General features: G+C 49.4%; 2 protein-coding genes across 3 annotated transcripts in view; one reads left to right on the forward strand and one right to left on the reverse strand.

Moving 5' to 3' along the window:
- The window catches only part of Znf609 (zinc finger protein 609), a 155,390-nt gene extending 144,638 nt beyond the window's left edge, over positions 1-10,752 (forward strand). For both annotated transcript variants that reach the window (XM_042687746.1, XM_042687747.1), the window contains 6 exons: positions 1,230-3,573; positions 5,653-6,019; positions 8,638-8,813; positions 9,022-9,238; positions 10,034-10,112; positions 10,392-10,752. In XM_042687746.1, coding sequence (XP_042543680.1) covers positions 1,230-3,573; positions 5,653-6,019; positions 8,638-8,813; positions 9,022-9,238; positions 10,034-10,107 — 3,178 coding nt within the window. In that variant the 3' untranslated portion in view covers positions 10,108-10,112; positions 10,392-10,752. The remainder of the gene's footprint in view (positions 1-1,229; positions 3,574-5,652; positions 6,020-8,637; positions 8,814-9,021; positions 9,239-10,033; positions 10,113-10,391) is intronic.
- A 4,787-nt stretch (positions 10,753-15,539) lies between these two features.
- On the reverse strand, positions 15,540-21,399 carry Oaz2 (ornithine decarboxylase antizyme 2). The gene is given in 7 exon segments (XM_042687609.1): positions 15,540-16,766; positions 16,966-17,051; positions 18,026-18,201; positions 20,016-20,096; positions 20,098-20,173; positions 21,072-21,180; positions 21,252-21,399. Coding segments are annotated over 7 exon segments (807 nt in total). The 3' UTR covers positions 15,540-16,635.
- Positions 21,400-21,835: the final 436 nt, after the last annotated feature.

Raw genomic sequence — 21,835 nt, forward strand, 5'->3', positions numbered from 1 at the left:
TGGGCGCTGTCCCTGAGCTCTTCAGTTCAGGGCTAGCGCTCTATCACTTGAGCCACAGTGCCATTTCCGGCCTTTTCTGTTTATGTAGTTCTGAGGAATCGAACCCAGGGCCTCATGCATGTGAGGCAAGCACTCTACCGCTGAGCCACCTTCCCAACCCCAAGTCTGTGAGACTCTTATTGCCAGTTAACCACCAGAAAACTGGAAGTGTTACTGTGGCTCAAGTGGTAGAGTGTTTGCCTTGAGCTGAAGAGCCCAGGGACAGGCCCAGAGTTCAAGCCCCACAGTCAACCCCCCCCCCCAAAAAAAATAGCAAAAAAGGCCTGGAGGCATGACTCAAGTAATATAAGAACACACCAAACATGAGGCCTTGAGTTGAAACTCTAGTACACCAAAACAAAATAAAATGCAAATTAAGTCTTGTCTGAATCTGTGATTGTGATTGCATGTATGAATTGTAGGTCTGGGGGTATGGCTCAGCTGGTAGAATGCTGTTTTGGTTTTTTTGTTGTTGTTGTTTTGGTTTTGGTTTGTTTAATTTTATCATGCACAAGGCCCTACATTCAGTTCTCCAATAATATAAAGTAGAACAAAATCTGGAGCCAGTGGCTCACGCCTGTAATCCTAGATACGCAGGAGGCTGAGACCTGTGGATTGCATTTGAAAGCCAGCCCAAGCAGGAAAATCCATGACTCTAACCTCCAGTAAACCACAAAGTCTGGTAGTGGAGCTTTGGTTTAAGTGGTAGAGCACTAGCCTTGAACAAAAAAGCTTAGGGACAGCATCCAGGCCCAGAGTTCAAGCCCCAGGACCGGGGCGGGGGGAGAGGGAGAGGTAAAAAAAAGGGAAGATGAAAGGAAGAGAAAGTGGGGGGAGAATGGGAAAGAAAGATAAGGGGAGGGAAGGAATGAAATGCAGGGCTGGGTGCATTATTTCACACCTGTAATTCCAGCTATTCAGGAAGTGGAGATCTGGAAGATTGTGGTTCGTGGACAGCTCGGGCAAAAAGTTAGTGGGAGCACCATCTCCACAAATAAACCAGACATGGTGGTTCACATCTGGAATCTCAGCTACTCAGGAGGTATAGGTAGAAGATAATAGTCCAAGGCCAGCCCAGACAAAAACCCAAGACCCTTGCATCTGAATAATAACTAATGCAAAAAGGGTATAGCTCAGCTGGTTTAAAGATGCTTTCTCGTAATATCCTATTATGTTTGTCCTTTGCCAAGGTTCTGTGACTCGCCCACCAGTGACTTAGAAATGCGCAATGGTCGAGGAAGAGGCAAGCGGATGCGTCCCAACAGTAACACCCCTGTCAACGAGGCCACCGCAGCCTCCGACAGCAAAGGGACCACCAGCAGCAGCAAAACCCGAGCAGGAGCCAATAGCAAAGGCCGTCGGGGCAGCCAGAATTCTTCGGAGCATCGCCCACCTGCCAGCAACACCTCCGACGATGTCAAGGCCAGCCCTTCCTCAGCTAATAAGAGGAAAAATAAACCCCTTTCAGACATGGAGCTGAATTCTAGCTCAGAGGACTCCAAAGGGAGCAAGCGTGTGCGCACAAATTCCATGGGCTCGGCCACTGGTCCCCTCCCTGGGACCAAGGTGGAACCCACTGTTCTGGACAGAAATTGTCCATCCCCAGTCCTGATCGACTGTCCCCACCCAAACTGCAACAAGAAGTACAAGCACATCAACGGACTTAAGTACCACCAAGCTCACGCACACACAGATGATGACAGCAAGCCAGAAGCAGATGGCGACAGTGAGTATGGAGAGGAGCCGGGCCTCCACGCAGACCTTGGCAGCTGCAATGGTGCATCTGTCTCCCAGAAAGGATCCTTGTCCCCTGCCCGCTCAGCCACCCCCAAAGTGCGGCTCATTGAGCCTCATAGCCCTTCCCCTTCCAGCAAATTCAGCACAAAAGGCCTCTGTAAGAAAAAGTTGAGCGGGGAAGGAGACACAGACCTTGGCGCCTTGTCCAATGATGGCTCTGACGATGGCCCCTCCGTAATGGACGAAACAAGCAACGATGCCTTTGAGTCTTTGGAAAGAAAGAGTCTGGAAAAAGAAAAATGTAAAAAACCGTCTAGTTTGAAACCTGAAAAGATTCCTTCCAAGAGCTTAAAGTCAGCCCGGCCCATTGCCCCCGCCATCCCACCCCAGCAAATCTATACCTTCCAGACGGCCACCTTCACAGCTGCCAGCCCCGGCTCCTCCTCCGGCTTGACCACCACCGTGGTCCAAGCCATGCCCAACAGTCCCCAGCTGAAGCCCATTCAGCCCAAGCCCACGGTCATGGGGGAGCCCTTCACCGTCAACCCTGCTCTGACGCCCGCGAAGGACAAGAAAAAGAAAGACAAAAAAAAGAAGGAGTCAACGAAAGAACTCGAAAGCCCGCTGACCCCTGGGAAGGTGTGTCGAGCAGAAGAAGGCAAAAGCCCCTACAGGGAATCGTCCGGAGACGGGATTAAAATGGAGGGGCTCCTGAATGGCTCCTCAGACCCCCACCAGAGCCGACTGGCGAGCATCAAGGCTGAGGCAGATAAGATCTACAGCTTCACGGACAATGCCCCCAGCCCTTCGATCGGAGGCAGCAGCCGCCTAGATAGCGGGACCCCGACCCAGCCCCTGACACCCTTACATGTGGTGACCCAGAATGGAGCCGAGGCCAGCTCGGTGAAAACCAACAGCCCCGCCTACTCTGACATCTCCGATGCTGGGGAAGATGGGGAGGGCAAGCTGGACAGCGTCAAATCCAAGGACCCTGAACAGCTGGTTAAGGAAGGGGCTAAGAAAACACTTTTCCCCCCTCAGCCACAGAGCAAAGACTCGCCCTATTACCAAGGCTTTGAGAGTTACTACTCTCCAAGTTATGCACAGTCCAGCCCTGGGGCTCTGAACTCTGGCAGCCAGGCAGGAGTCGAGAGCCAGGCCTTAAAGACAAAAAAGGATGAGGAGCCTGAAAGCATAGAGGGGAAAGTGAAGAGCGATGCCTGCGAGGACAAAAAGTCGGAGCTGAGCAGCTCCAGTCAGCAGCCATCTGTCATCCAGCAGCGCCCCAACATGTACATGCAATCCCTGTACTATAACCAGTATGCCTATGTGCCCCCATACGGCTACAGCGACCAGAGTTACCACACCCACCTCCTGAGCACGAGCTCCGCCTACCGGCAGCAGTATGAGGAGCAGCAGAAACGCCAGAACTTGGAGCAGCAGCAGCAGCGCGGGCTGGACAAGAAGGCAGACTTGGGCCTGAAGGAGCGAGAGGCGGCACTCAAGGAAGAGTGGAAGCAAAAGCCGTCAATCCCACCAACTCTCACCAAGGCCCCTAGCCTTACCGACCTGGTGAAGTCAGGACCCAGCAAGGCCAAAGAGCCAGGGGCTGACCCTGCTAAGTCGGTCATCATTCCCAAGTTAGATGACTCTTCCAAACTGCCCAGCCAGGCCCCGGAAGGTCTTAAAGTGAAGCTCAGCGAAACTAGCCACCTAAGCAAGGAGTCCTCCGAAGCTAAGACAGGCACTGAGTGCGGTCGTCAGGCTGAGGTGGATCCAATACTCTGGTACCGACAGGTAACTGTTACTTTGGGAGGGCCTGAAAATACTGTCTGATAAACTGTCTCCCCCACCAATCAGGGCTGTCCTCATGTAGGAGTTCCAAGGAATTAACATTAATAGGATAGTTTTATAATTTTAGGAGTTCTTTACCTTTGTGAACTTCTTTAAAAAGTTTTTGCCAGGCCAGGCTCCGGTGGCTCACGCCTGTCATCCTAGCTCCTCAGGAGGCTGAGATCTGAGGATCGCAGTTCAAAGCCAACCCAGGCAGGAAAAGTCACTTATCTCCAATAAACCACTAGAAAACCAGAAGTGGCACTGTGGCTCAAGCAGTAGAGTGCTTACCTTGAGCTGAAGAGTGCAAGGACAGTGCCCAAGCCCAGAGTTCAAGCCTCACAACTGACCCCCCAAAAAAGGAGTTTTAGCTAGGCATGGGTGGCTCATACCTGTAATTTCTAGCTCCTTAAAAGTTTGAGATGCAAAGGAACACCATTCAAAGCCAGCTAATGCAGAAAAGTCCATGAGACTACATCTCCAAAATAACCAGTGAAAAGCTGGGCTGGAGATGTAGCTGAAGTGGTAGAGCACCAGCCAAATGAGCAAACACAAGACCCTGAGTTTAAACTTCAGTACGGGGTGGGGTGGTGCGGGGGGGGGGGGGGGGGGAACAAAGGAGGAAAAAAAACAATTTTACTTCGTAAAAGCTATTTTTCTAGCCAGGTGCTGGTGGCTCACACCTTAATCCTAGCTACTCAGGAGGTTGCAATCTAAAGATCACAATTGGAAGCCAGCCAAGCCAGGAAAATCCATGACATGTATCTCCAGCTGACTACCAAAAAGTTAGAATTGGAACTGTGGCTTGAGTGGTAGAGTGCTAGTTTTGAGTAGGGGAAGAAAAAAACCCATCAAACTCAGGACACCCCGGCCCTGGTTCAAGCCCCAGCACTGGCACCAAATTTTTTTTTTTTAAGTTACAGACGAAAAAGGCTCAAATGAGCCAGGCACTAGTAGCTTACACCTGTAATCCTAGCTAATTAAGAGGATGAGATCTGAGGACTGAGGTTTGAAACAGACCTGGGCAAGAAAGTCCATGAGATTTTCAGTTAACCACCAAAATGCCCAACATGGAGGTATGGCTCAGGTGATAGAACACACACAAAAAAAGCTCAGAGTGCCCAGGCCCTGAGTTCAAGTCCTAGTACCAGCACACAAAAAAAAGATGCCCAGATAAGTTACCTTAATTTGTCTACGATTTGTTGAGACTTCACTAGCAGATCCAGCCAGAACTCCAGTATCTTGATTCCAAGTCCATTCCATTCTCATTTGGGTCCTACGCAATGAATTAGTGGTGATTGCTCAGTTCTTTGTGGGTCAAAGTACACTATTCAGTTACTGAGTCCCTTTGAAAAGGATTTTATAGGTATTGTTAGAACCTATAGAACATCTTGTTCTGCTCCTGGGACTTTGTCCTCCCTTCTCATTTGATGCCACAGTCAAAGCCCGCCTATGACCTGGGCAGCAGTGATCACGCTCCACCCCGTCAGCTTGCTCTGAAGAAGCAACTGGAAGGAGGCAATTCTCCAAGTCCAGCAGGCGTTGCCCCAGAATGCTTGTTCTCACCCAGAGAACATCCATGATTGATTTTTCATTTTATTTTATTTTATTTTTTTGTCTACTATGGACCCTGAGCTTTTGTGCTCCAAGCTAGCATTCTACCACTTTGATCCACAGCTCCACTTCCAGTTTTCTGGTGATTAATTAGAGATAAGAGCCTCATAGACTTTCCTGCCCAGGCTGGCTTTGAATCACGTTCCTCACATCTCAGCCTCTTGAATAGCTAGGATTACAAGCGTGAGCCACTGACACGTGGCTATTTTTCTTTTTTTCTCTTTGCATCTTTTTTGCTTGGGTGCAGGGGTGGGGGAAGCATGCTTTTTGAGCAAAAGAGAGCAGAAGTAGATTGTAAACAAAGATCAGTCGGAGCCAAGATCCTACTCTACTACAGGTGTCTAGTAATTGTCCTTGTTTCTCAAGTCCAAGGTCCCAGTGTTTCCGTCTCTTTTGTACAATACTCAGCATTCATTCTGATTGTTGTAGGAGGCAGAGCCCCGGATGTGGACATATGTTTATCCTGCCAAGTACTCAGACATCAAGTCAGAAGATGAGCGGTGGAAAGAGGAGCGGGACCGCAAATTGAAGGAGGAAAGAAGTCGGAGTAAGGACTCTGTCCCCAAGGAGGATGGGAAAGAAAGCACAAGTAGTGACTGCAAGCTGCCCACATCTGAGGAGTCCCGCCTCGGGAGCAAGGAGCCCCGGCCAAGTGTCCATGTGCCTGTGTCCTCCCCGCTCACCCAGCACCAGTCCTACATCCCCTACATGCACGGCTACTCCTACAGCCAGTCCTACGACCCCAGCCATCCCAGCTACCGAGGCATGCCCGCTGTGATGATGCAGAACTACCCAGGTACAGCACCTCACGCCATGTGGCTTCTTTCACTGGGAAGGGAGATGAAGCATGGATTTCGAATCCAGAGTTCCTGTGTATGTGGTACTGAGGAATTGAACCCAGGGCTTCATGCAAGCTAAGCAAGCACTCTTCACCACTAAGCCACCTTCCCAGCCCCCCATAGCCTTTTGAATGACCCCTAATTACATTCTGAGGGACTTCCTCTCCTCCCCGCTCCAGTTGCCTCCACTCACTATTGATTTTCCCTGATAACGAAAGATTAAACAAAACAAAGCAAAAAAACTCCCAAGTTGGAGGCATGGCTGTGTTGGTAAAGTGGTAGCCAAAGCGTCAAGTACTGAGTTTGAATCCTGGTCTTGGATCTTTAAAAAGACAAAAACAAAAGAAAAACAACCTTCCCTTCCTACCATGCCCATCTCTTGATTTTATATTTCATTTGTTAGAATTATACTCTAAATTTTGTAGTATAAGGAATATAAAAGAAGTAGGGAAGGAAGAATTAAGGATCTTACAACTTAATTAGAGCAGAAGAGACACATGGAACAAATAAAACAAACAAGAACAGTGTGTGTATTTAGCTGTAAGATCATGCTTAGCTTATGAGGTCTGAAGACAGTCAAGGATGGAAAGAACAGTTTGAAGTTGAATTTGGAGAATGTCTGGGTAGGTCCAGCTAGAGGAAGATGAACTCTTTATGCTGCTGTCAGTGAGTTCTAGTGGAGACATAAAAGGGGATTTAAATATGTTTTAGCTCAGTAGAACAAAATGTTCTTCAACTCTGCTAGCTGATTTCTGTGTTCTAAAGGGCCATGTGGTACTCTTCTGGAGCAGAAGTGCACTTCTGCTTATTTTATTTTTATTCACATGTACTAATCATACATGTTTCTGTGGTATTTTAACACGTACATAGCATGTAGGCATGCACAGAAATCAGTATAAAAAACATTTCCCTCTTTTTCTTCTTTTTTTTTTTTTTTTGGTCGGTCATAGGGCCTGAACTCTGGGCCTGGGCGCTGTCCCTCAGCTCTTCAGCTCAATGCTAGTGCTCTACCACTTGAGCCACAGTGCCACTTCCGGCTTTTTCTGCTTGTGTGGTGCTGAGGAATCAAACCCAGGGCCTCATGCATGCAAAGCAAGCGCTCTACCACTGAGCTACCTTCCCAGCCCTTCATTTATGTTTGAAGCCTTTGGGTTCCTGTACTTCTAAATCTGTTCAAATATATACAAGGTTTCTGTGGAACACTAGAACTCATTAGTTCTACCTAACCTTATCCAACTTCTCTCACCCCCATCCCCAGCCTCAAGTAATCATAAGTTTACATTCTGATCAACTTGGCACTAACTTCCTCCTTAGACTCCCAACCCATCCCCAGCCTCAAGTAATCATAAGTTTACATTCTGATCAACTTGGCACTAACTTCCTCCTTAGACTCCCAACCCTCTACAACATAAATAGGACAAGTATTTCAAACGATAGAGGAAATCATCACCAGTTGCCAGTTGCTCACACCTATGATCCTAGCTTCTCAAGAGGCTGAGAATCACAATTTGGAGCCAGCCTGCGCAGCCAAATTGTCGAGTCCTATTTACAGTTAACCAGCAGAAAACTAAATGGTGGCATGGCTCAAATATTAAAGAGTGCCAACTGTGAGCAAAGAAGCTGAATGAGACTATGAGGCCTTGAGTTCAAGGCCTTGGGAGCAAGGAGCTCTGGTCCATTTTGGGCAATTTGTGTACTTTTTTTTCCTCCCCTTTTTTGAGACAGGGTCTGGTTGTGTAACCTAGGATGGCCCTGAGCTCACAATACTCTTGCCTCAGTCTCCCAAGTATTAGGATTACAAGAATACAGTACTAGGCCTGGCTTCACATCATCTTTTAGTTATTCAAGTATTGGTATCTTCATTTGTCAGTAAACGGAAACTCAAAAAGGTTATTAATTTTCTCAAGGTTACCCAGTTAGTAGGTCTCACAGGCATGGTTGAGCCCAAGGCCATCTGACACTTCTTCCTTTCTTTCTTTTCTTCCTTTCTTCCTTTCTTTCTTTCTCCTTCTTCATTATTATTATTACTATTATTGGTGGTGGTGGTGGTAGGATTTGAATTCAGGGTCTCATGCTTGCTAGGCTGGTATTCTACCACTTGAACCATGCCCTCAGCCTTGGCAAATGACTCTGCTCAGACTGGATCAATCCTCCAGATTTTAGGTTCCTGAGTTAGGTGGATTAAATACCTGAGCCACCAGTGCCCAGCTCTCCTTTTTATCCCAGGGCCTTAGGCTTTAGTGGTGAGCGCTCTCTGGAGCCCCGACCCTGCCCATCTGACTTTAAATCCTACCATCTTTCCACTTTATCATATCACCTTTCCCAGTGAATCTGAGACTTAAAAGACCCAGAACAGATGTGGGGAAGTCTCTTCCGGGAAACTGTGGCCCTTCTATCCCTTCACTGATTTTGCTGTAGAGCTTGTTAAAGAGCAAGCTGGCCATCTCATACCAAAGAGGCCACGATGGGAATTACCTTAGCCTGAGCCTGCAGAGCCAGTGCCTGCCTAAAGCTCATTAACGCAGTTCCTTCTACCCCGCTCCTATCTGAAACTGACTGATGTCTCCTCCCTTAGGTTCCTACTTGCCTTCCAGCTACTCTTTCTCCCCATATGGCAGCAAGGTCTCAGGTGGTGAAGATGTGGACAAGGCTCGAGCCAGCCCCAGTGTTGGTTGTAAATCCAGCTCCGAGTCCAAAGCCCTGGACATCTTGCAGCAGCACGCCAGCCACTACAAGAGCAAGTCCCCGACGGTAAGGGACCTGCAGCAACTGGCTGTCGCCCCAACACCAAGAAGGCCAGACCCCCAGGATCTGACTCCAGTGCACTTGGCCGATTGGGTACCTCCTCTGTTTCGGGGTATTTTGCATTTCTAGGGCATCCTAATACAGGGCCCTGCACAAGCCGCTCATATGCATGTGTCTCACTACAGTGCTTTTGTGTGTCTCCTTTCCTTTGCAGATAAGTGATAAAACGTCTCAGGAGCGAGATCGGGGAAGCTGTGGGGTGGTTGGGGGTAGTGGCAGCTGCAGCAGCATTGGAGGATCCGGAGGGGGCGATCGGAGCGTTGACCGGCCCCGCACCTCCCCTTCCCAGCGCCTGATGTCCACACACCACCACCACCACCACTTGGGCTACTCGCTGCTCCCAGCACAATACAACCTACCCTATGCAGCAGGTGGGTCTTGTCCCTGGCACCTGGTTTGCTGTTTCCACAGCAGTACCCATTGCAAGGTCCGGTCCCACTAGATCTTTTGTTGGGTTTGGAGGTATGACTCAGGTGGTAGAGCACCAGCCAACGAGTGAAAGTGTCAGATACTGAGTTTCAGTCCCAGTCTCTAGTCCATCCAGAGACCTAGCCTCCTGCAGCATCCTTAAAGCACAGGACAGCCATTTCCCTCCCTGGTAGTTGGGACCTCTCAAACTCTTCCAGAATTTTGGCTTTGAATAAGAATTGGGTGCTCCTTCTGCCAAGGGGAAACAAGCAGCTGCAAAACAGAGCTGTAAGCCAGGTGCCAGTGGCTCATACCTGTAATCCCAGCTACTCAGGGGCTTGAGATGTGAGGATCATGGTTTCAAAGCCAGCCCGGGCAGATAAATCCAAGAGACTCTTATCTCTATTGATTGCCAAAAAGCTAGACGTGGAGGTGTGGCTCAAGTGGCAGACTGCCAGCCTTGAACAAAACTAAAGGTCCTGAGTATAAGCCCTAGTACTAGGAAGGGAGGGAGGGGAGGGAGGGAGGGAGGGAAGGAAGCGGGCAGACAGGCAGACAGGCAGACAGACAGCTGTATTGTCTGGCCGCTGCGCTATATCTAGCCAAGTAGCAGATTTTTTTTCCCCCTGTCAGCACCTCAAACTCAATGGAGCTAAGAATTAAAGGGGGACCCTCCTCCCCTTACCTAGCAGGGTGCTGAGTGGAGGTGTGAAGGGAATGCTTGCTGAGTGCCTCACTAGCATATCTTCCTGTTCTAGGGCTTTCTTCTACAGCCATTGTTGCCAGCCAGCAAGGCTCAACTCCCTCACTCTACCCACCTCCCAGGAGGTGAGAATGGTAAGTAACTTTTGTTAATTTTGTGGCACCAAATGAACAGGAATAGCCTCTACCCGGATCATAAAATACATTTGTGTGGCGCCCAGTAAGGGATCTGAGTGCAGGAACTGGAAAGTGTGAAACACTGACCAAGCCTCTCACGCAGAAGTCTTCAGTGAAGCTGTGTGCAGGGTGACCAGTGCTGACCTCCCCCAGAGTTCATTTCCTTATGGCGCCATCTTGTGGTTGTTAAACTACCAGGCAGAGTACCTGGTCACCTGACCCCTGTTTCCCTTGCAGACAACCAAGTGCCCGGATTAAAGTCAGCATCACAGGCCAGACTGGCTCACCCAAGGAGGTGCTGGAGGTGCCATTGAGACATCAGTTAAATGGTGTTGATCATCCCGTTTGCCGATTCTACCATGACTGAAGGCAGACCCTTGGCTATCTTGCCTCCACCAGACCCCTGGACTCCCTGGTACTTGGCAAAAAATATTTATTCTCTCAGCCACAATCATGACTGTTGTGGCCTCTGTGGAGATGAAGGTTTGGGGAGCAACTAGGGGAATATGGCCTCATCCCAGAGAAGTCACTGCTCTGTTCTCCAAGCCCCTGGTCTGCTGTCAGGGCACCACCACCCCACCCCAACTCCAGGAGGGACACCCTCCTCCCCCCACCCCACTCCTCACCTCCTCTCCCCATCCCACCCCCCCCCCCCCCCCCCAAGCACTGGGTAAAGCCTGAAGACAGCACAGCGGCCATATCCCTCTGTCATTAGCACCATCACCAGATTCTGCGTCTCCCCAGTGGCTCGGGCCCTGGGAACTGGCAGCGTGTTGGAGGAATTCGAATCTCAGGAAAGAAATTGGGGGCCATTTTCTCTCATTGTGAAGACAAGGTCTTCAGCCATGGAGACTTCGCCCTCTAATATGAGCACATTGAGCTCAGCACCTAGTCTGGAAAGGAAGACCAAGGCGTTTGCCCCACCGCGGCCTTGCGCTTCCTTTCGGGCCCAGATCAGGGGTTCCAGCCCCAGCACAGGGCTCCCCAGGGTGCTGCAACAAAGCTGGAGCAGAGACACAAATGGAGTGTGTAAAACTGAACCTGCTTCCCTGCCAAGTCCTGCTGCTTCTGTCCTCCCGACTCCTGGCCCTTCCCCCCTCCCTCCTGACCCCTCGGTGCCTTTCCTAGGGGTGTCCCCACACCGATCTCACCTCTTCTTTCCCAGTGCTTGGCTCTTAAGACTCAGGCAGAAAAGGCATTCCCTGGTGAATGGGGCACCTTGGAGCCTGCCAGGTCACCCCAGGGCAAGGCACACAGGCAGGCTCCGGGAGCTCCCTGTCCTTCTTGGAGATCTCCGGTCCATTCAGCCATCTGAGCATCCTCCTCATTTGGGGCCAGAAACACACGGCCCAGTCCTTCTATCTAGAAGTACATGCTCTTATGTACTTCAATCACAACCTCCATGTGTGCCAATTGTGTGTTTTTGTAACACACGTATTTGTTTTAGGGGCTGTTGGTCACGAGAGGTTGTTGTTCCTCAGAACCTTGGATAACACATCGAGCATTACTTATTGCTGGAGCCTAGAGTAGACTCGTGGGCCTACGCTTTTGAGGCAGGAAACATTCCTTTGTTCTCCTTAGAAATGCAGCCCCTCTGGGTCTGAGTTAGAAAGCTGTGTTCACTGGGAAAGTGATGAATGATTTGGTGGCTTTCTTGAAGTCACTCCTCCTGAAGGAAAAAGCTTTAGCTCTTTACTTTTTTGTCATCCCTTTGTTTTTCCCTCCCAGCTTTCTTTGATTTTCTGAATTGCAAAAAGAGAAAGATGGACAAACACTAGGCTAAGAAAGGTGTGTGTGATCCGAGTGCCAAAAGTGAGCATTCAAGAGCAGAAAGAGTGGCTCCTCTTTTGGAAACCGGGGAGGTGGGGAGTAAGCACAGTGCCCAGCAGAGGGTGGTCTCCAGGCCCTGCGGGAGCCCTCCACACTCATCAGCTTAGGATCATTTGTTCAAGAGGAGCCCTTCCAGCCCACGGACCTTCCCTCTACATTTCCACGTTCTTGTTTTTGTTCAGGTTTGGCTCTGAGCCCTCCCCCAGATCCCATTCTTTTCAGTCTCCTTCCCCATCATTCATTCTGCCTCTTGCCAGCCAGCAGATGAAATGGTCATTGGGCAGTGGTTTGGGTAGTCACCCATGGAAGGAGCTGGTGTGGACACATTCACCCACCTTACTCAAGGGTGACTGCCTCCCAGCCCAGTTATGCCCTCCAGGCCCCTCCGAGTGGAGCCAAGTGCCCATCTCCATTGCTGTGTTTTTGAAATAACTGTTGCGTGTTTTGTGTCTGTGGCGCTGGCCTGCAGCGTGCTCTGTACATATTGTAAAGAAACTGTTGTACTTTTTGTCATTGGGAAGGCACGGCCCCGCGTTCCTGCCATTTCCACTTCATTCTGTAACAGAGAGGAGGAACTTCTGTATTTGCAGGACAGCCTTGAGTTCTGCAGAAGGGAATAGATGTTTTTCATTTTTTTTTTTTTTTACTTTAAAAGACATTTGGCTCATTGATCTTTATACCCAACTCTCCCTCAAAGAGTAGGAACTGCCCAGAACAGGTAGCAACAATGGTAGAATGGCCCTGCCTTAGGCCCCTCTCCCCAGCCCCCCTCATCCCTCCCTGAAATGGTAATGAAGCAGCAGGAGCTGTGGAGATCCCCAACAAGTGCCGAGAAGTTTGCTGTCCGCCTCCAGCCTCTCACACAGGAGACACACAATTTCAGAGGTGTCCTGTGGCCCCCATAACCTAGACTAAGGGATCCCCACCATTCCACTTGACAAGCAAAAGCTGGAAAAAGTTGCTGCTAAGGGCTTAAGGCGCCAAACCAAGTCTCTCCCTGAGCCATGGCCCGGGCCCTCACAGCAAATTTCTGGGGCCCCCATGGGGGAGAAACTACAAGAAATGAGGGCCTCTTCCGTAAAGAGCTACTCTTTAGGATTCGCCTCTGCTTCTTCCTCATGTTTGGGGTGCCGGCTCCCTTTATCCCTCCCCCCTGCCTTATCCACGTGTGCGCACATGTGTGAAGTCTCCTCCTTTCCCATATTCTCCACACATCTCAAGGTCAAAAGCATCATGTGTGGAAGGGTAAAGAGGGCACCCTAGAAAAGGGAATGGATTTCTTGGATCTCCTCTCCAGCTAGGGGGTGGAAGGACTTAGCTTAGAGACTGGGACTTAAGTATGCAGGACTAGAGAATTGTACGCAGGCTTTAAGGCCCTCCTATGTCACGTACTACCCATATACCCTCTCACCATCCTAGCGTCTACTCTGATGCACCCATGATTCAACTGGGCAGCTAGCTGGCCCCATAATCTTGGGCCTTTGTCATTTATACCAGGGCATCCCAGGAAGCTTGCCAGTGATCCCCTGCCACGGGGGCCCCCCCAGGCCCTGTCCCCAGCCCCTCCTGCCCCAGCCCACCCGCTTGCCTTGGTGCTCAGCCCTCCCACTGGGAGCAGGTTGGGGCAAGCTGGAGGCCCGGGCTGGAGGGGTAATGTTGCTGTTCATAGCTTTTGTTCCATTGGCGTTGCTCTGTTGGATTTAATTTCAGTCTTCCTGATTCTTCCCTTCTGTAAAGTGTACATTACCAAGTTCCTTGTTTTTTTTATATATATATATAAATATATATATAAATATATATACAAACTGTACTCTTTTTGCCTTTGTACACTCAGGCAAGAAGAGAAAATAAATCTTTTTAAGAGACAATCACAAATCTGTGAGGGCTGCTGGTTATTTCTACTGGAGTGTGCTGCTGAGCTGTCTCCTCCCCCCTCCCGACCTGTTCAACATCCCTCCGATTTCCCAGTCTTCCTGGTCCTGCTCCATATGCATCCTCGGCTTCACCTTTCTTGGCTAATAGCATAATGGTCGTGCCCAGACAACTGTCTTCTGGCTTGGCTTAGTCCAGAAGCTTCATCCTATGCCCTGGCCTCCCCTCTTTACCCTCAGATCCCATTCAGCAGCCTGGCTTTGGAACCTGGGTGCTCCTGGACCTGTCTCCCAAAAGCCCTGGCTGGGAACACCACCTGTGAAACTATGCAGCAGGCATAGAACTGCCTGGGAGTTAGGGTGTGTTATTTAGGATCGAGTGGGAAACTACCCCTCCCCGCAGACTCCAGATCCCCCTTCCCTACCACCTACAGACCAGGGACCACGCCTATCTGGGAACCCCATCCTAACAAGGGCTAAGGGTTTGTGCATCAAGAGCCCAGCCAAACCACTGTCCCTCCTCTTTCCTTCTCCACCTTCTTCCTCCTGTCTTTTCCTTCTTCTGTCTCTTTTTCTTAATCGGCTTTGGAATTGAAGTATATTTTTAAATTATTTGTTGTATTTATTAAATAAAGTTTTTAATGTCCCTGTTCTTAAATTTAGACTTAGTTTGCCTTTCACATATCTCCCCAATACCTACCACTCCTAGAAGTATTTTTTAACTGAGGTGCAGCCCTTGGGTATTTTCTCTCCCCTCCCCTCCCCCCCCCCCCCAAAAAAAAAAAAACTCTTCAATAACCAGTTATTTTGTGAAAGGAAAATCTTAGGTACCTGGGTTTTCTAGTTCAGCCCTTTTAACTCTGGCTGTGTTGAACAGGACTCACCAACAGATGGCAGCAGACTCTCCAGTCCAGTTTCCTGTCCAGTTTGCCAGCTTTGGAGGAAAGTAAAGGACTAAACTGACCTTTTTTTAAAAAATTCCTGTATACTTGTAGATTCATTGGGTTTTACATCTTAATCCTGACCTACCACTCTTTGAGCTGCCTCCAGATAAGCCATCCTAATTCAACTGAATGTCCAGCCCTAGACTGGAGGAGTAGGGGTGTTGAGCGACTTTGAGTGATTACCAGGTAGAGCCCAGGCTCCACGAAAACGGGCCACAGTCCTACAGAGAAACTGAAGAGTCAACAATTGTAAGTCTCTAGGAGATAGAACATGCCTTCACTCCAGCAAAAGGCAAAAGCAAAGGGGAAATTATAAGAGACAGTAAAGAAAAAGAAAGGGATTCTGTCTCCCTACAGTGCCACTGAGATGATTTTTCAGGCTGGTGATAACAAGGGTCCAGAAGCTGAGCTGCCAAAGGAGGAAAGTAATATAGGAAAAATGTGTACTACACTTCAAAGGTCTCAGAAATTACATAGCAGGCTACTCCAAGCAAAAGCCACAACAGCCTTTTTAGAGGACGCTGGTGAATATACGTCTGTTCCTTAGGGGGATCCCATACTATCCCAGACTCCCAGTAACCCACGCCTCAAAATAGAACATGGCCCCAGAGACCCTGGCCAATTTCTCTGTCCTGTACCCGACAGCCTCTTCCTGATATACATGATCACAGCCAGATTAAGTTAGGCTCTGATAGCGGTAGGAAGTTGGTCCTGGTACAACAATAAAGAATAGACCAACCACAACTTTAAATCAGTTTATTGACACAATAACATAACACACTTGCCTGACACCCCACTCCCTTCACCCAATCTCCATCTCTTCCCCTTTTCTTCTCCCCTTACATCAGTTGTTCAGTGAAAACACAAAAAGGCAAGGCCACTTCCGCCCCCAAAACCTACCTCTAAGGCCCTGCAAAGAGGGTCCCAGGCACTGCTCAGACCTGTTTGGGGAGGCAGTGAGCACTACGCTCTGTCAGCTAGAGGCATCTGGCCTCTAAGAATAGATTCCCTCGTGGTTTCTCCCGCCTTACTCTTGATAACTTTAGGAAAGAGCCCTCAGGGCCTGGGCCTCAGGAGCAAGAACCCTTCGTGGTCATCTGGGAAGTGGAATTTGGCTTTCTGTAAGGCTCAGGCACCCTCTCCCCCCCCCCCCCCCCCAAAAAAAAAAAAAAAAAAAAAGCCCTGGTAGTGGGAGTGAACTTCAGTGCCCCATTTCAAATGCACTGGTAACATTAAACAGATTAAGCCAGCTTAACCAAATGCTAGAATAACACTAAGCTGTAAAGAAGGAAGGGGTCAGACCTGCATACAACAGGCCAGACACAAATGCACACAGAGAAGCCCAGGTAGAGTGTCAAAAAACTAACCCGAGGATACTGCCCAGGAGCCCCTGGGTAACAGGAAGCAAAGGAAGAAAATATGAAGTCTTAAAAATCCAAAATGAAAGTCCAACAACAGGGAAGCCTGGGCCTGCCGGAACTGCCCACCAGCCCTCCAGGCCTCGGCCCTGGACGCAGACGATCCCTCCCCCTCTCGGCAATGTCCTCCCCTAGGCTAGATAGAGCACGTCACACAGCGCAATTTAAAAAGCTTCTAATGCCAGTTCATAAACATCTTCATTTACTATTGGTGATTACATGTGAATAATATGTTTATACTGTTCTTTATGGAAAACAATGTCAACGAGTCAACTCCAAGAACACAAGAGGCAACCCTCAGCCTGAGCCCTTCTGCGTCCTTGCCTAGACAGCGAGAACCCCTCTCCTCTGTCCCATGGCCGCCTAACTCCCCCTCGCCCCCCACTGTGGCTCTTGGGCAAAGCATCCTCTATGACCATCAGTCCTCATCGGACAAGTTCTGGTCCAGGGAGTAAACCATGAACATCACATCTGGCCGAGAGGGGACACAGGGATGGCCTGGACGCACAATCTCAAAGCCCAAGAAGCTGAAGGTCTTCAGGAGTGGAGCTGCAAAACAGAAGAGCACAGACAGAAGGATTCAGATGAGAAACACAAGGGTGGACTCAAAGTGAGGGAAAAAACGTTAACAGATGAAATCAGCACTGAGGCCCTCAGGCGCATCCCCTCCACCATGATTTCCCAGGAGGCCATGAACCCCTCCCTCACTGAGGGGCCCCATCTTCTTGCCCACGCCTTCACTCCTAACCTCTGTCTTCCCGGCCCTTCCTGAAGCAGATGAAGACGTAGTTCACTTTCATCTTCTCTTCAGCAAACTCTAGCAGTGCTAACAATCTGCAAAAAGCAAAGAAAGGGACTGTCACACACCACTACCCCCAAGACCTCCCTTCTCACCCTCTCTTCCCCGCCCCAAAAAAGGTATTTCTGAGCCAGTACAATTCACAATCTCCAGGAATAAGCAGCTCAGGACCCCAAAAGTCCTGAGGACTTTGGAAAAAAAGTAGGCCACCAGCCCCAAGGAAAATGTTACTGAATTATCTCTCCCAACAACAGGAGTTCTTCCTCTGAAAGTAAAAGCACGTCCCAGGACTAAAATTTGGGATCTAGAATGAATCTTACAGGGTTTTCTCAACAGAGTATGCCACTCTGTCCTCAAGATTGAACTGAAGAACTCTTCCTCAACTCTGTCCTCCAGATTGCTTAAATAACACAAGGGCTATCCAGAGCCCAATCCAGTGAAATCCTATTGTTATGTGCGCTTTTGCTAACCCTTTGCATCGAACCACAGTGAAATGGCTGAGGGGACTGGATGCTGATTGGGAATCTTGAACCAAGGAACAATTAACTGGTAGATGGGGCTGGGAAGGTGGCTCAGTGGTAGAGCGCTTGCCTTGCATGCCTAAGGCCCTGGGTTCGATTCCTCAGCACCACATAAGCAAAAAGAAAAACGCCGGATGTGGCGCTGTGGCTCAAGTGGTAGAGCGCTCGCCTTGAGCTGGAGAGCTGAGGGACAGTGCCCAGGCCCAGAGTTCAGGCCCCACAACCGACCAAAAAAAAAAAAAAATAATAATAACTGGTAGGCATCTAGTTAACATGATAACTATCTGCTCTAATTATAAACTAGAGTTGGCCTGTTTAACTGGCTAGATATAACCTGTTACAGAATGGTATCTGCTTAGCAAGTTTAGAGCTAGGTGAGAAGATGCAAATTCTCGTGCAGTCTCTTCCCCTAATATAATATGCCCTCCCCGTGTATCAGGAGGCCTTCCTTATTTGCCCCTCTGTATACCACAGCACTCAATCCTTACCCTTCTTTGCTCCCATCAGCTAATAATCCATCCGGGATTTCTACAAACAGGCTCTGGCTAGACAGGACTGCATCCCAGGAAGAGACCTTCACCTCAGTGACCTCATACTGGAAGTGGACGATGTGAGGTTTGCCATCGTTCACAGGGAGGTCCTGGGTCACAGTGAGCTTGTCGTCCTGGGGAGGAGAGCAGGACAGAGGACAGATCACTACTGTACATTCCACTCCCTAGCCCATGTGCATCCCTGGGCAAGCCAAGGCCTTTTCTTTGTTTTTTTTGTTTTGTTTTTCTTGACAACATTGGAACATACACCCCAAGCCCCTTGAGCCATTCTCAGGGTAGCATGGATCAAGAGGCATGCTGGAGGGCTGGGAAGGTGGCTCAGTGGTAGAGTGCTTGCCTTGCATGCATGAAGCCCTGGGTTTGATTCCTCAGTACCACATAAATAGAAAAAGCCAGAAGTGGCATTGTGGCTCAAGTGGTAGAGTGCTAGCCTTGAGCAAAAGAAGCTCAAGCCCCAGGACTGGGGGAGAAAAAAGGCATGCTAGAAATACAGATTTGTGTGCTGAAGCATTGCTTTTATTTTTTATATGGAAAAGTGATACTGCGGTTTGAACTTGGGGCCTCACACTTGCTAGGCTAGTGCTCTATCACTTGAGCCACATCTCTCCTTCTGCTTTTCTGGGTTATTTTTGAGGTAGGGTGTCACAGACTTTTCTTCCCAAGATGGCCTCAAACCTCAATCCTGCTCTCAGCCTCCCAAGTAGCTATGTTTACAGATGTGAACCACTGGTAACCACCAAACGAGCTATTCTTAAAAGCCACTAATGTTAGCAAAAGCCAGAATTATGAGAAGGAAAATATTTACAAAATATCCACTAGGTGCCAAGTATTTTCCAAAGTAGTATCCCAAGCATTATTGCATTTACTATGACAAGCACTTGAGATGGGCATTAGTATCTCCATCTTGAATTTGAAGCAACTGACCTAATGCTCCCAAAGGAATGAATAGCAGTGTTAAAATTCAAAACCCAGCCCCCTTACCCCCCCATTGAAAGCTAAAAGTTATTTCCAACACCATATTCTTTCCTTTCTACAAAGGAAACATGAACCATTAGGCAGTAGTGATCTATGCACACTAACACTTGGGAGGCCAAGGCAGGAGGATCTCGGAGTTGAAGGCCAGCCTGGACTACTTAGCTGGGTCCTGTCTCAGGGAGAGAGAAAAAAAAAAGCCTATTTATGAGGGTTTGGCAAGTGCCCCAATCAACCACAGCCAACTTCCAGGTAGAATACTGGGTCCTTATCCCCCCTGGGCCATTTCAAAAGACTAGGATTTGCTGCGCTGCTATTCTATGCTGAGCCAGCAGATTAAAAGGGAGCAACTGGTGCTAAGAATCTGAAAAGGCTATGTTGAGTCTTCCCAGCACCCCACTCACCTAGCCTTTAAGATGAACAAAAGTCAGCCGGGCACACCAGTGGCATACACCTGTAATCCTAGCTACTCAGGAGGCTGAGATCTGAGGACTAAGGTTCAAAGCCAGCCTGGGCAGGAAACTCCATGAGACTCTTATCTCCAATAAACCACTAGAAAACCGGAAGTGGTGCTATGGCTCAAGCAGTAGAGCACTCGCCTTGAGCTGGAGAGTGTAGGGACAGTGCCCAGGCCCAGAGTTCAAGCCCCATGAAGGACCAAAAAAAAAAAAAAAAAAGCAACAAAAGTGACTACTGCCTGGATCCAATAGTTTACACCTGTAATCCTGGCTTCTTGGGAGGCCCAGTGCAGAAGGACCAAGGTGCAAAAAAGTCTTGGAGATCCTATCAAAAATAACCAGCAAAATCAAGAGTCAGAGGTGTGGCTCAAGTGGTAGAGAACACCAGCCTAGCAAGTATGAGGTCTTAAAAAGTTATTGCTGCTGTTAACCAACAGGTCAGCTGGTATCAGAGCAGGTCTGTCCACGCCTCCCTCCCCCCGCAGGGCCCTCCTTACCTTATATATTAGAGCTGAGAGAGAAGGATCCCTGCCGCCCCCTCGCCCACCGGGGATCTTCGACAGTGGGTGAGGGGCATCAGGAGCACCACAGAGGCCCCGGAACAATGTGCCTGCAGCACTGGAGCTGGGGACAGTTACTCAAAGGCAAAATACTACTGTGCAAGAGAGAGAGAGAAGAGAAAGCAGTGAGCATCAAAGACCCGAATCCTACCCTAACCCCGCCCCGCCTCAGCTTGCCCTCAGTCAGCTGCAAGGCCAGACCCCCTTCCCCTCAACTTGAGCTTCTGGGAAAGCTACGGCTCTCCCGAACGAACCCATCATTATAAAAAGGCTGCCTCCATCTGGCCAGAGATGTACTTTACAAGCAAACACGCTGAGAACAGAAAGACTGAGGTTTAAGGCTAGCCTAGGCAGGAAAGTTTGCTGGACTCATCTCCAAATTAACCAAGCATAATGGACAAGGCATAGCTCAAGTGACAGAACGCTAACCTAACAGTGTGAAGCCAAGTTCAAACCCCAGTGCCAGAGCAGAGGTACACTATCGTTTGTACAGTATCAGTTTTGTCTCTGGTCTGCCATCAAATGTTCTCCTGCCCTTCTTTGCTGATCCCCTTAGGAGCTGAGCTTGCGCACGGAGGTGATGGTGTGCGAGGTCACTCGGGTGGGGCGGGGAGAAGGCAGACTCGCTGTATCCTGATTAGGACACCAGTAACCTGCTGGATTATGCGAATGGAAGCACCTACTTGTTTCATGTCACCCCATGGTACTATGCCCTTGCTGGCCACAGCAGGACCTTCAGGCAGCCCCAAAAAGGTCTCTACATGGACTCCAAGCCTTCTTTGACTCTGATTTAGTAGCTGCCTAGGCTGACCCCAGAACAAGGACCAGCAAAGATGAAGGGAAAAATGCCCTGAACCCAGCACAGTACAACACAACAGCCTTGAGGTACCCGGAGTGACACATAGTAGTACCATGTCACTAGCTTGAACCAGTCAAGCAGGAAGTGTTTTTAGCACAGTAATCATCAAGTGCCGCACACAGAAGGTTTTTCACCCCTGAAATGGTGTGAGGGAGCCGATCTTCACATTGTCTTTGGCTTGACCACGCATGCCGTGCCAATGTTGGGCAACAAAAGCAACACAACTGAGCGCACACTTGCTGGCTGTGGAACGACACGCAGGGGTGGCCTTAGCCCCTAACAGGCTTGTGTGCCCACATGGAGTCCACACCCACGCGAGCCCAGATGTTCACACGAGGGATTCCACAACCAGGAGCTGAAAGCGGACTTGGCTATTTCTCGGGGGGAAATGGAGCTCTTAGGGGACTCTTGAAACCTCTGGAATACCTGCACCCTCAGCTCCTCTCCTGGGCTGGCCAGCATTTTGGGGGTGTTACTTTTGGCTGAAGATAATGTGCTGTTATAATTTCCCCTTCCAAAGTATTAAGGGGAAATGAAACACTGAGTTTCCCCTTATTAGTGAGCAAAGGCTCACACACACACAATATACACAATACACACATACATATCCCACATTCAACTCCCTGGTCACTGCCGGCGACCACGCTGGGCCTGGGCTGGCGTCTGGCAGGGAGAGCAGGGAGGCTGGGCGCTGGAGAAGCCCGCCTGCTCCCCCCGTGCCCGCAGAGCTCCTCAAGGACGTTCGCTGCCTGCGCACCAAGCTCCTTGCAACTTTGCAATTCTGCCGTGAGCCGCCGCTTTCAATGGGGCTCAAGTCTTCACATGAGCAAGGTGTTGGGCCGCTTTCCAACCAACATGTTGATTCTTATCTAATTTGCACTTAGAGAGCACAGAAGTG

Source organism: Dipodomys spectabilis, unplaced genomic scaffold, assembly GCF_019054845.1.
Source record: "Dipodomys spectabilis isolate Male_0828 unplaced genomic scaffold, ASM1905484v1 ptg000108l, whole genome shotgun sequence".
Classification (NCBI taxonomy): Eukaryota; Metazoa; Chordata; class Mammalia; order Rodentia; family Heteromyidae; genus Dipodomys; species Dipodomys spectabilis.